This window comes from Pituophis catenifer, unplaced genomic scaffold (assembly GCF_029215685.1).
Source record: "Pituophis catenifer annectens isolate HBS135680 unplaced genomic scaffold, rPitCat1.0.hap2 SCAF_1, whole genome shotgun sequence".
Taxonomy (NCBI): Eukaryota; Metazoa; Chordata; class Lepidosauria; order Squamata; family Colubridae; genus Pituophis; species Pituophis catenifer.
In genome coordinates, this window is record NW_027256881.1 from 296829474 (window position 1) to 296841496 (window position 12023).

The 12023-nt window shown below is 36.5% G+C and overlaps 1 protein-coding gene across 3 annotated transcripts in view; it reads right to left on the minus strand.

Annotated features, from left to right (window-relative positions):
- The window catches only part of ENTPD5 (ectonucleoside triphosphate diphosphohydrolase 5 (inactive)), a 29121-nt gene extending 17100 nt beyond the window's left edge, over positions 1–12021 (minus strand). For all 3 annotated transcript variants that reach the window (XR_011600221.1, XM_070940722.1, XM_070940708.1), the window contains exons 1-6: positions 11984–12021; positions 10643–10752; positions 7655–7931; positions 5678–5757; positions 3918–4061; positions 2337–2412 (exon numbers count right to left, since the gene is read on the minus strand). Coding sequence is in view for 2 of the 3 variants with exons in the window: in XM_070940722.1 (XP_070796823.1) it covers positions 2337–2412; positions 3918–4061; positions 5678–5757; positions 7655–7874 (520 nt within the window). In the remaining variant the exon portion in view is untranslated. The remainder of the gene's footprint in view (positions 1–2336; positions 2413–3917; positions 4062–5677; positions 5758–7654; positions 7932–10642; positions 10753–11983) is intronic.
- Between the last annotated feature and the right edge of the window lie 2 nt (positions 12022–12023).

A 12023-nucleotide genomic window follows, 5' to 3' on the forward strand; every position in this document is an offset into this window, starting at 1 on the left:
GCCCTACGGAGGCTGAAAGGGCCCATTTCCGAACTCCCGGTGGGACAGGAAGTGACATTTTTTGCTGTCCCCAGCCTCCAGAACCTCTCTAGGAGTCTCTAGGAGCCTCTCTAGGAGTCTCTGGAGGCTGGGGACAGGAAAAAAGTCACTTCCTGTCCCACCGGGAGTGGAGAAATGGGTCATTTCAGCCTCCGTAGGGCCTCCAAGGGAGTGGGAAAGGCTGTTTTTGCCGTTCCCAGATACACAGAGAGGATCTGGAGCCAGGTAAGAAAGAAAAACGGGCCTTCCCCACCCCCCCCAGGCCCTCCAGAGGCAGGAAACAGCCTGTTTCCCTACTTCTGGTGGGCCCAGAAGGCCTGAAAATCAGCTGGCCGGCACGCGCATGCGCCCCAGAGCTGAGCTGGCGTGCCCACTAATATGGCTCCGTGTGCCACCTGTGGCACGTGTGCCATAGGTTCGCCATCATGGATCTATAGACTACAAATACAAACTACAAAGGATTATTCCACACTCTGGATTTCTGCGATTAGTAATTATTAGTACTTTTCCAAACAGAATATCATTTCATTCATTGTTTGGCTTCTCAACTTTTTCACCAATTGGTGGTCGGGATGAGGAGATGTTCTCTTAACTTTCATTCCTGTTTCCCCATCTAAAATTTACTCAGTCTCTTTTCTTTGTTCTCTTGTTCCAGTTCTTGTACTTTCCCATCAGGTTTCTTAACATAGTGTAAACTCTGCAGATATATTGCATAATTTTACTGAAACCAACTTCAAATGACATTTTTAACTAATTGCCAAGTTAGGCCAGTTTACTCAGCTAAATAAATGTCTGGATTAAGGACATTCAGCTGAACTAACCTTAGACGAGTATGAGATACTGTATTAAAAAGTAAACCAAATTCATACTGTAGTTCTCCAAGTAGTTCTCCATATAATTTGATGAAGCCAGATTGTTTAGCTACGTTCAAGTGGCTTAAGGTTTCTTTGGGAGAAAGTTTTGATCCGACTGTCTTGAAAGAAGTAGTGGTGTGCTCTTTCCCCCCACAAAAATCTCAGTATGTTCATTTTAGACAACTTCTGTCCAATTTCCAATCTGAGAAAGTTGGTGGAAAAGGAGGTAAATGAGTATGGGATGGAAACTGCATTGCTTGCTAAAATGGATGATCTGCAGTCTTTCTATTAGATCTTTAAAGGCATTTGATAAATTGATAATGAGGATGGAGGTGGATAGCACTGGTTTACACTTCCTAAATGAGAGGTTCCAATCCATGAAGCTGGAGAATGAACAGTAGAGGCCAAATCATGTCCCTATCACTTCTAGACTGGAAGGTGTGTGTATGTGTGTGTCTTTATTTATTTGTTTATTTATTATGCATCTGATACAGGATTCTGGGCTGCTTACAATAAAGTAAAAAAAAAGGCAATACAAAACAATTACGATGAGGAGAATTAAATGGATTTGCATGGTGCATGGACTTTACATGCCATTGTCCTTGAAAACTACGCTGAAACTGGAATCATTTTGAATGTAGCAGCCTGCTTATTGGTATTTGAGCGCTGTTGTAATCATACAATATTGGTTAGTAGATGGTTTTCAAGTAAAGTTGAGAGTGCTGGTTTTAAGTGCCTGATTATCCTATTTGTTCAGTTTAGGGTGTTTTGGCTTCCCACATTTCAAGAGTTCTGGATGGCACAGAAACAGGTCTTATTGGTCATGGACTATTCCTTTGTAATGGTTCTCCTCTCCCCAAGTTCATATCTCCATCAAATGCTACACTGATGTTCTTCAAGAACACAGTGAAAACTGGTTTTTAAAAATTCTTCAGATTGGATTGACTAAGCACATTGCCTGTATGTGTAGGGTGCTAATAGTTGATTTTTTAAAATCATAATTTTAGTTTTTGATAGTAGTGTTTTATTTAGCATTTAACTGTTATTTATTTGTTTTATTTAATATTTTATTTGCATGCTTCTATTGTAGTTAACTAAAATTGTGGAATAAGGAGGTATATAAATAGCAAAATAAAATAAATGCATATTCATTATTGTTATCTACATCTGTCCTTTGCTATGATGTGTTCTAACTGTAAACTCCATATGGACATTAGAACTAGTTGAATCTATTTTTCATCTAGTAATATGTTACTAATACAGCCAAACAACTTTATCATTTTCCTGTATACAGAATCCTGTTTCCCTAGGCTATTATAATCTTGGTTTCCTTAAAAGCAACATCACAATATTTTATCCTGTTCTGAGAAACCCTTCTTCCCCTTTTACTTCCCTAGTTATTTCTCTTCTCTATGCCTCATTTTCCTTATTTGTAGGACTCACCTTCATAAGATCCATCCATTATGCTAACACTATTATCAGGCACTAAAAATGGGGAATCCTCAAAGACCATTCTGACCTGTGGAAAGAAAAATGGGAGTGGTCACCCTAGAACTGGAATCATTTACAAACAGAAGTATGCAAATTATCTGTATTAAAATTTAAAATTTAAAATTTAAATTTGTTTTATAAATTGGGGTGTTTTAAATTTGTTTTGGGCCAAAGTATTTAATGTATTTTTAAATGGCTTTTTAACGTTTGTACTATGTATTTTATCTTTTGGCTGTTCACCGCCCTGAGCCCTTCGGGAGTAGGGTGGTATATAAATTTAATAAATAATAATAATAATAATAATAATAATAATAATAATAATGATGATGATGATGATGATGATGATGTAACTTTCTTCTACAAAAAAATAGAGGAATGTAAAATCAGCTACAGGTTAAATGGTTTCATTCAATCTCTAAAAATTACCTTTAAAACCGGATTGCTTTCTGCATTACTACATTACTATGCCAGCCTTAATAATATGGGCTTATAGAAGAAATAGCTGTAAAATCACCAGAGTTGGAAAAAGCCATTAGATTATTGAGTTCAACTTCTTGCTCAATTCAGGAATCTCAAGTAACCCATTCCTGACCATTGGCTGTCCATTTCTACTAGAACAATCCAGCAAAAAGGAGCTCACCATTTCCTCATTAACGGATTCCATTATTGAACTTCTCTTACTAGTACTTTTCTCACATTCATCTAATATCTGCCTTCCTAGAATTTAAGAGTAATATTCTATGTCCTGTACTCTTGGACAAATAATGGAATTATTTTATGTGGCATCCCTTCAAGTACAAGTATTCCTCAAGTTATGACCACAATTGACCCCCAAATTTATGTTGCTAAATTTGAGAAATTTGTTAAATGAGTTTTGCCCCATTTTACGACTTTTCTTGCCACATTTGTTAAGTGAATCACTATAGTTGTTAAATTAGTAATGTGGTTGTTAAGTGTTTCTCCACTAACTTTGTCAGAAGTTCGCAAAAGGTGATCATATGACCTCAGGACACTGCAACCATCATAAATGTGAGCCAGTTGTCAAGCATCTGAATATAAATCACATGACCATGGGGGTGCTGCAATGGTCATAAGTGAAAAAGGTCACTTTTTTCAGTGGCATTGTAACTTTGAATGGTCACTAAGTGAACTGTTGTAAGTCGAGGACTACCTGTACTTGAAAAATATTATCAAATCTCCCCTTAGTCAACTTTTTTCAAGATTGAACATACCCAGTTTCTTTTCTCCTCAGAGAACCAAGGACTTCAAATATCCCATATCATATCCTATCATCCTCACTGTATTTCTGTGTGTGTGTTTTGGAATTGGAGGCAATGCTCAAGGGACATGTGACCAATCTAGGATATAGTGCTTTTCATGACAAAGAATTTTACGAGTGCCTCCCGTTGAGTTTGATACAGTATTTTAAAAAGCAACTGGGGCATATTCATGGCATAACACAAATGCAAAGGATTGAAAAAGGCCCCCACTTTTCTATGACACCATTAATTTTGTATTATAACCCAACATTACTTGCGAGAGTAGAGCCTGAGCTTTGTGCTCCGCTAATAACCGCAGACCAGCAGTGGCTTTCAATACTACGGGGGTCTTGCTCCAGTGACTTGGTGGAACAGCATTTTTAGCCATCTCTAATAATTTTCTGATCGTTTCAGCACCCTAAAGATTAGCAGAAACAAAAGCAAAAAACTGATAGGATTGGGCAGAATTTTACTTTACAGACATACTTTAAATATTTCTCTTCTTCAATTCCTTCTTCCACACCTATTTTATTTTAGCTTGACATTTTAAATTTTCCTCTTGAACTAAGCTTAAGGAATATGCAATTGCCTTTTTTGACATCTATCCCTATCCGTGGTTTCGGGGTGAAGTACCATCAGTACGCTGATGTACATCTCCACCCCGGACCACCCCAATGATGCCCTTGAAGTGATGTCCCGGTGCCTGGAGGCTGTACGGATCTGGATGGGGAGGAACAGACTCAGGCTCAACCCATCCAAGACCGAGTGGCTGTGGTTTCCGACATCCTGATATAGTCAGTTGGTGCCATCACTGACTATTGGGGGCGAGTCATTGGCCCCCACGGAGAGGGCTCGCAACTTGGGGGTCCTCCTGGACTCACAGCTGTCTTTAGAAGAGCACTTGACGGCTGTGGCCGGGAGGGCGTTTTATCAGGTTCGCCTGATTCACCAGTTGCGTCCCTTTCTGGATCGGGACTCGTTAAATACGGTCACTCATGCCCTCGTCACTTCCCGCCTGGACTACTGCAATGCTCTCTACATGGGGCTCCCCTTGAGGAGCACCCGGAGGCTCCAGCTGGTCCAGAATGCGGCCGCGCGGGTGGTTATGGGAGCGACGGGGCGCTCCCATGTGACCCCCCTCCTGCGCGAGCTGCACTGGCTCCCGGTGGTCTTCTGGGTGCGCTTCAAGGTTTTGGTTACCACCTTTAGAGTGCTCCATGGCTTAGGACCGGGGTATCTATGAGACCGCCTTCTGCCACCAGTGGCCTCTCACCGACCAGTACGCTCCCATAGAGAGGGGCTCCTCAGGGTGCCGTCAGCCAAACAATGTCGACTGGCGGTCCCCAGGGGGAGAGCCTTCTCTGTGGGGGCACCCGTCATCTGGAACGAGCTCCCCCCGGAGATACAGAGGATCCCGGATCTGCGCGCTTTCCGCCGTGCCATTAAAACATTTCTTTTCCAGCAGGCCGGCCTGGCCTAACCTTTTAAGCTTTTTAAACGTTTTAAAATTCTTAAATTTTAAATTTGTCTTATAAATTGGGGTGTTTTAAATTTTGTTTTTTGGGCCAATTATTTAATTGTATTTTAATTGTTTTTTAACATTTGTATTATATGTATTTTATTTGGCTGTTCACCACCCTGAGTCCTTCGGGAGTAGGGCGGTATACAAATTCAATAAATAATAATAATAATAAATAATAATAATAATATCATTAGGCAAACCACTGGTCCCGTCTATGTTCTCCTGCCCCAACCTTGGTCAATTTTCTCATTGTTTATGGACCTATATTGGGAGTGAGAGATGTAGTATTTGTTAATGGCAAAATGTCTTTGCACCTACAGTGTTCCTGCTGTAATCACTTTTATATCTCCAGTTAGGTTTAGGGAAGAGATAATAGGAAAAAGCTTGGAGAATTACTATTTTCCAGTGAGAATAAGCAATAATGGAAAAATCAGATCAGTAGTTTGCCTTTATGATTCATACTATCCAAATAAATGCCAAAAGAAAAATTGTTTTCCATCAGAAAGTCTTACCTTCTTAGGCTGACTGGCATAAGCTGAGAGACCTGGTTTCACTGATTCAAAAACTTCCCCTTTTAACTCTGCAGGGTTTTCTGTAAAAATTATATGAAATAAAATATTAGATAAGCTTATTTTTTATCTAAGGCTATAGATTTACTTCAATGATATTTTGCTCTACTGATTACAAATGAGTTAATAACTGAAATATGTTAGTGAAGGTTGTGGTTCTTAATCAAAATGTGTCCCAAAGATTCAACCAAGAGGTACCTTTCAGAGCAATAGATTTACAGTGAAAATATAGAAAACAGAAACTTTATTTTGTAGTACATATATAATTCTTGGTAATGCGGGATTTCTGGGTGAATTGTTCTGTGTAACAAATATTATAAGAAGACTGCAATACGAAGAGATATTCTTGAGGAAAAATCTAATCCATATCATGAATTGCTCAACAGCAACATTGTGATGTAAGGTGCCATTATTATTAGATTTATAATAGCTGTCCCACTAAAAAGATGGGCATCATTGCATCATAAAACATAATCACAACCAGCCAGCCGTAATACTACACAAAAACTGAAAGCAAAATATGACGAAATGGACTAAGATGTCCTTAGTTGTATTAATTCTCATTTTATTTGCTAACAGAGATGAAAATCCAGAAGCTTCATAATTCTGGATCAAAACCATCTCTCCTCTTCCTCCTTTTGGAAGACAGTTTTTTCGAAGACTACATTTGATTTTTTAGTGTAATACAGCTGTACAAATCCAGTATTACCTAAGTAGGGCAAATACTTGTATTGGATTAATAACAAAATAAAGGATTAATAACAAGGATTAAGACACTATAGTATATAATTAAATACAATACTAAAACATACCCAACTGGAAATACTAAGCAATCAAAGAGCAGAGAATGTTGTTAAACATCTATAAGATAATCCTTTCTTGTTTTTCTATGTGTAGAATTAAGTTGCACTCATATCCTATTTCCATCTTTTAAACTTAATCTATTTTAGAATCTTTCTCAGGGAAATACATCAATTAAACAACTGATCCAATAACTCTTTACAAAGAAACTTGCACAAACCAACCAACATTGATTGAAATAAGGAAATAAAGAAAACTGAAGGAAACTGCGAAAAGAGACTATGAAATAAAGATCCATCCACTACTCATCAGACTACTAAAATTTTGATTCCTTTAGGCTTTAATGGGTGAAAGGGCAAAATCTTTTGAACTAAGGGCCCCAAATGGCCAATTTGCAGAATGTGTCGAAAATCTGGGCCCCATGACTCCATGGAATTGAAATTTAGCAAATTTTATAAAGAATTTTATGACATCAACATTATCATGAAACAGTTTATGACATAATAAAAAATGTCATAAGACATGTCCAACTGTGGTATACAATTCAACATGGGGTATTTTCAAGGCAACCACATCTTTGAATGTATCCCAATTTTTTACTGAAGGCATTACATCAAAAGCTTTGTCACTTTGATGGCATTCTGGTAAGGAAATATTTCTGAAAGGATGACTCAGGGGGTCACAGGTTGTCTAGTAAATTCCCGAAACATTTAATCTTATCTGAATTATAATTTAAGAGTTGCTTATAGACTTGCTGAGGTCAAGTCAACAACTTGTGGATAGTAAAGGTGATTAATATCAAGATTAGTCAAATAATTGCTTATAATGCATTGACAAGTGTCTGGTTGTTATAGCATTTTTTATGATTTATTTATTCAATTTATATAACTAACCACCTCACATTTGTGACTGGATGGCTAACATAATTAAAAACTACAAAAACAATAAACAACATACCAAATGCAAAAACAGCACAAAAATAATATCATTAAAACTTATTAAAAACCACAAAACATAATCAGTGGGAAATTACAAGTGATGTGTCAACCAATATAATCACCTAGCAGACATATGTACACCACAAGTACGTATGTTCAGGAGAACTTCCAACAATCTTACCTGGGCTTCTCTGAATAAAGGTGTAAATATGAATTCGTGTCCCTGTGCTTCCTGCATCAAACATGATGCCATAAAATGTTTCCATGCTGGTATTGGCTGGACACATCTTAAGGGGGAAGAGTTCTTGGAACCATAACTCCGGTTTGGGATGAGAAACAATACAATAAATGGAGGAAAACACAAATATGGCAATGACTGTGAACCAGGAAGTACCCATCATGCTTGGGAGCCTCAGGGAACTGCAGTTTGAATCAAGAATTCCAGATTGTAGAGGTTCCTGAAGATAACATTATATACATCAGAAAAATCATGTTAAATAAGTCAGCCAACACAGAAACTTCCCACATCCCCAAAAGGTGATTTTATCACTAATACAAGGACAAACCACTACACTTAAGTCTGCTTCTTTAAATCTATGAAACAGTTACAACCGTGTTCTAAAATTCTATATGGAATAAATACAAAAGTTCTGCTTCTTTAAAAGTATCTATATGTTAATATTGAACATTCCAAATTAATGTAGGAATTAATGTAGTCAGCTTTGCTATAATTCTAGCTATCACTTTGAGAAGGCTAGGAAAGCTCAGAATACAAGTGTCATTCAAAACAACCAACAATGGGAATTGTACATTCTGTTGATGACACTAAGTAGGCAGAACAAAACAATGCATTTAGTTGTGGTGCCCTCCCCCTTCATATCCAATTTATGGTTCAGGATCATTTCTGTTTTGTGCTTTTTCTTTCAAATCAAACTCTCCCATTAATTGTGTTTGATGTGCAGAAACACACTTGCATCCTATAAGATTTCAGAAAATGTTGACACAGTAACGGATAAACAAATCTGCTTAAAGAAAAATTCAGCACAGGAAATTCACAAAAGCTAAATTATGCTAAAATCTCAGACTGAAATGCACATTAATTAAGGAAAACAGAAGATCGTTTCAGATTTTATGATTTAAGTTTCTGTAGCAGGAGAGAATTTATGAACATTGTTGCTTCTAGTAAATTCCCCAGTGCCTAAATAATTTGAAGCCAACACACTGGAAACCAGCAATTGTAAAGTTTGATGGGCTAGAGATTGTGGGTCAGATGCTTGGTTTTATTGTCTTTGCTATTGTTACAAACCACCCATAGTTGAGTTCTACAAGATCAACAGCCATAACGTAACAGCTCTATAGATTTCTTCACATTAAAACAAAGTATTTAAAATTTAAAACCATTTCTTCCTCCATTCAGGTCCCCTTTCCCCCGCTGTGCTATTTGTTTTACTATGCTTTTCACAGGTATTTCTCTTCCACAGTGGATCCTTGCTGGTTATTAACTCTGGTGTGCTCTGGTTTTTTTTAATAAATGTCAACCTTTATCTTATGCAATCATTTTTCACAATTACCAGAGATCTGCTGATTAGAACAGTTCACTGGCATGTGATCGGTACTAGTATCTGAATCCCTAATTGCTGGATTCTTTATTGCTTCAGCATCCATCCTCCAACTTGTTTCAATTTTCTATCTCCTGTTATTCAAAAAAACTCAAGTCTATTCTACTTTTCTTCCATTTTCTTGTCGTATCATGTGTTAAACTTTTATTGCTACTCTTTCAACTTTATTCCTACTCACAAACTATGACACAGTCCCTTAAGCAGTTACTTTTTAATCCAATCGTTCTACTAACAAAGTTTCTCCTAATAATTAATTGAAAAAAATTTTGCTACTATTTTTTTTTTTTTTGCTGGTTTAATTTATAACTTGTTTAAAAAAATCAAATTATTATGTTCATGAAAAATAGGGGCAAGAAACGTATAGCAATACATGCCCAAGATACAATAACTATTATCTATATATTTCTTTGGAAATTGGGCAGGCATAAGAACACTGAGTCTGTATTTGCCAAAATGAATTTTGAATTTAAACCTAAATCTTAGGTTTCTAATGCATAACATTCTAACCCATATAAAACCTAAAGTATTGTTCATATGTTGCTCCAAGTACCTTGTTGTCAAACTATATCGGATTTAAAAGTATAATTAGAAAAATATGATGCTAAAATTTTAATCTAATCTACAAAAATGGCTCTACATAGACTAAGGAAATTTGATCTAATTGGAAACTTTTAAAATCTAGAAATAGTGAATGTATGCAATGTAATCTATCTTCTTTTTACAAATTCCATCTAAAAATATTTTTATTGTAAAACCTTTATCATAATCTCTTAATCTCCCTACCCTTTTATAAATGTTGGTAATACACCATATACACTGGTCTTTATTTTCTTCCTCTCCTTTTTGAATGGGGTAAAGAAATGAAAAGAACAGAAAAAACCTTTATTCTTTATTGCAAAAACTTAATCCCAAAGCCTTTTAAGGACTTTTCTTCAGGGGGACTTTAAAAAATAAAATTCTAATATTATATTGTTTAATAATGGCTAATATATATGTCTTATTTGCAATTATTATTTAGTTGTATACACCGTGAATTTTTTAAAAATTGCATTACCCTTAAGAGATTCTTCCTTAAAATGCATTGAAACTGAGATTTTGCAATATAATATACGTGCATTGATTTTTCCCCCCTTTTTAGTTTAGTTTAATTCATCCAAGAGATCAAATTAGTTTGTACTGGTGATTTCTTTTCATTTATTTCCACAAAAATAACCCACAAGCAGCATGGGGGGGGAGGGACAAAAGGAGAGGGAGAGGGGGAGAAGGAGAATGAATCCCAAAATCAGAGTTCCACAGCCAAGTGTATCCTTGAACCTAGGACTCCCTGGCCATGGTTCAATACCTTAGCCACTAAGACACTTTGGCTCTCCATTTTTATTTTTATATATAACATATATTATTATAATAAATATCATATCATGTATCATAGATATTAGCCTTCATCCCCATATCTTCAAATAAAATGTTCCAATTTGGCAGTTTTTTTCTATTCCAGACTTCCCCCCCCCCAAACATTCAGGACTTGAAATATGAACCATATATGTACTTACCTGTTCTATGGGTACAATGAAAAATATTTAGCTGTTAATCATGTAGGCAGGAAAGTTGCATATTATATATCAGTAAATCCATTTTCTGTGAACAGAGGTTTATCATTTATCTAAGGCAAACAAGAAAAAAAATGTCCAGTTGGAGGTTTTTTCTAGCAGAAGTTCAAGGGGCATATTTCACGTAGGAAGTTCCACTGAAAACTACTGACCTAGGAAATTATTTACCAACTTGAATATTCATTGCAACAAAAAGATTAAAGTCAATAGAAAAAAAAAAGACAAAGGCATTTACCACATTTTGTCATACTCAGCAGTCCAGTTTTACTAAATGAAATAGATAATAAATCAATGTGCTCCAGATATGTGGTATTATCTTTTATCTTTCCTACTCAGGTTTATGGTTGTCAAATTGTGTAAGAACACATATGAACCTTGTAAGAATCTTGTAAGAACACCTACGATCCCAAGATTGGTATAATTACTTGGAACTTAAGTGTCTTTAAAATACCATATCAGAAATCTTGGAGACACTGAAACAACTGAAATTTGTGAAAAAAAGGCAACATCATTTTCAAGAATAGCAGCATACTGAGCATATCTGAACTGGAATTCGTATGTAAAGAAATCACACGTGACTTGTTTTTGCTGTAATCAATGACCTGTTATATTTTTAGAAATAAAAATATGGGTAAAAAGAGATGAACCACTTTTCCTTTTCACGTAAAATATTTATGCAGAAATTTTCAGACTGGGTAGATGAAAGGTTAAATTAGCATCGGAAGATACATGCCAAGTACTTGTCAATTGAGCCCTACAGAATTACATGAGATCATACTGTGGAAATAAAGAGCAGGATTGATAAAGTGAGAGAAGCATTTAAAAAAAAAAGTTTACTGTTGAGACTTAAGAATGGAATTATTTTGGGTTGTGCGCTATTATATCTTGCCAGTTCTTTTGTACTGAATGATGCCCAAATGACAATCCGAAGAACAAAAGCCTTTTAATTCCGTTTATGGATTATTTAAAAGATCATCATGGGTTGAGTGCGTGTGAAAGGAGACAGCTCTCTAAACAGTGAGCGAAAATACAGAAAATACAAAGCTATCGAAACACGGGAGTTAGAAATATTTAGAATACATGAAATGCAACGAGAAATATCGCTCAGACCAAGATAAGGGACAGCTCGAGAGGTTAAGAGCAGTCAGGAGTGCACCGAAAGACAGGAGCAAGGAGAAAGACAGGAGAAATTTGGTTCGACTCCCGTGTCGGCGGCCCTGGGTTAGGGAAAGATACCGCTTCCCACCCACCGCTCATTAACCCCAGAGCCCAGTTTTCACTCACCATGTTCTCCGAACCTTCAGCTTTCCACATCTCACCGGTG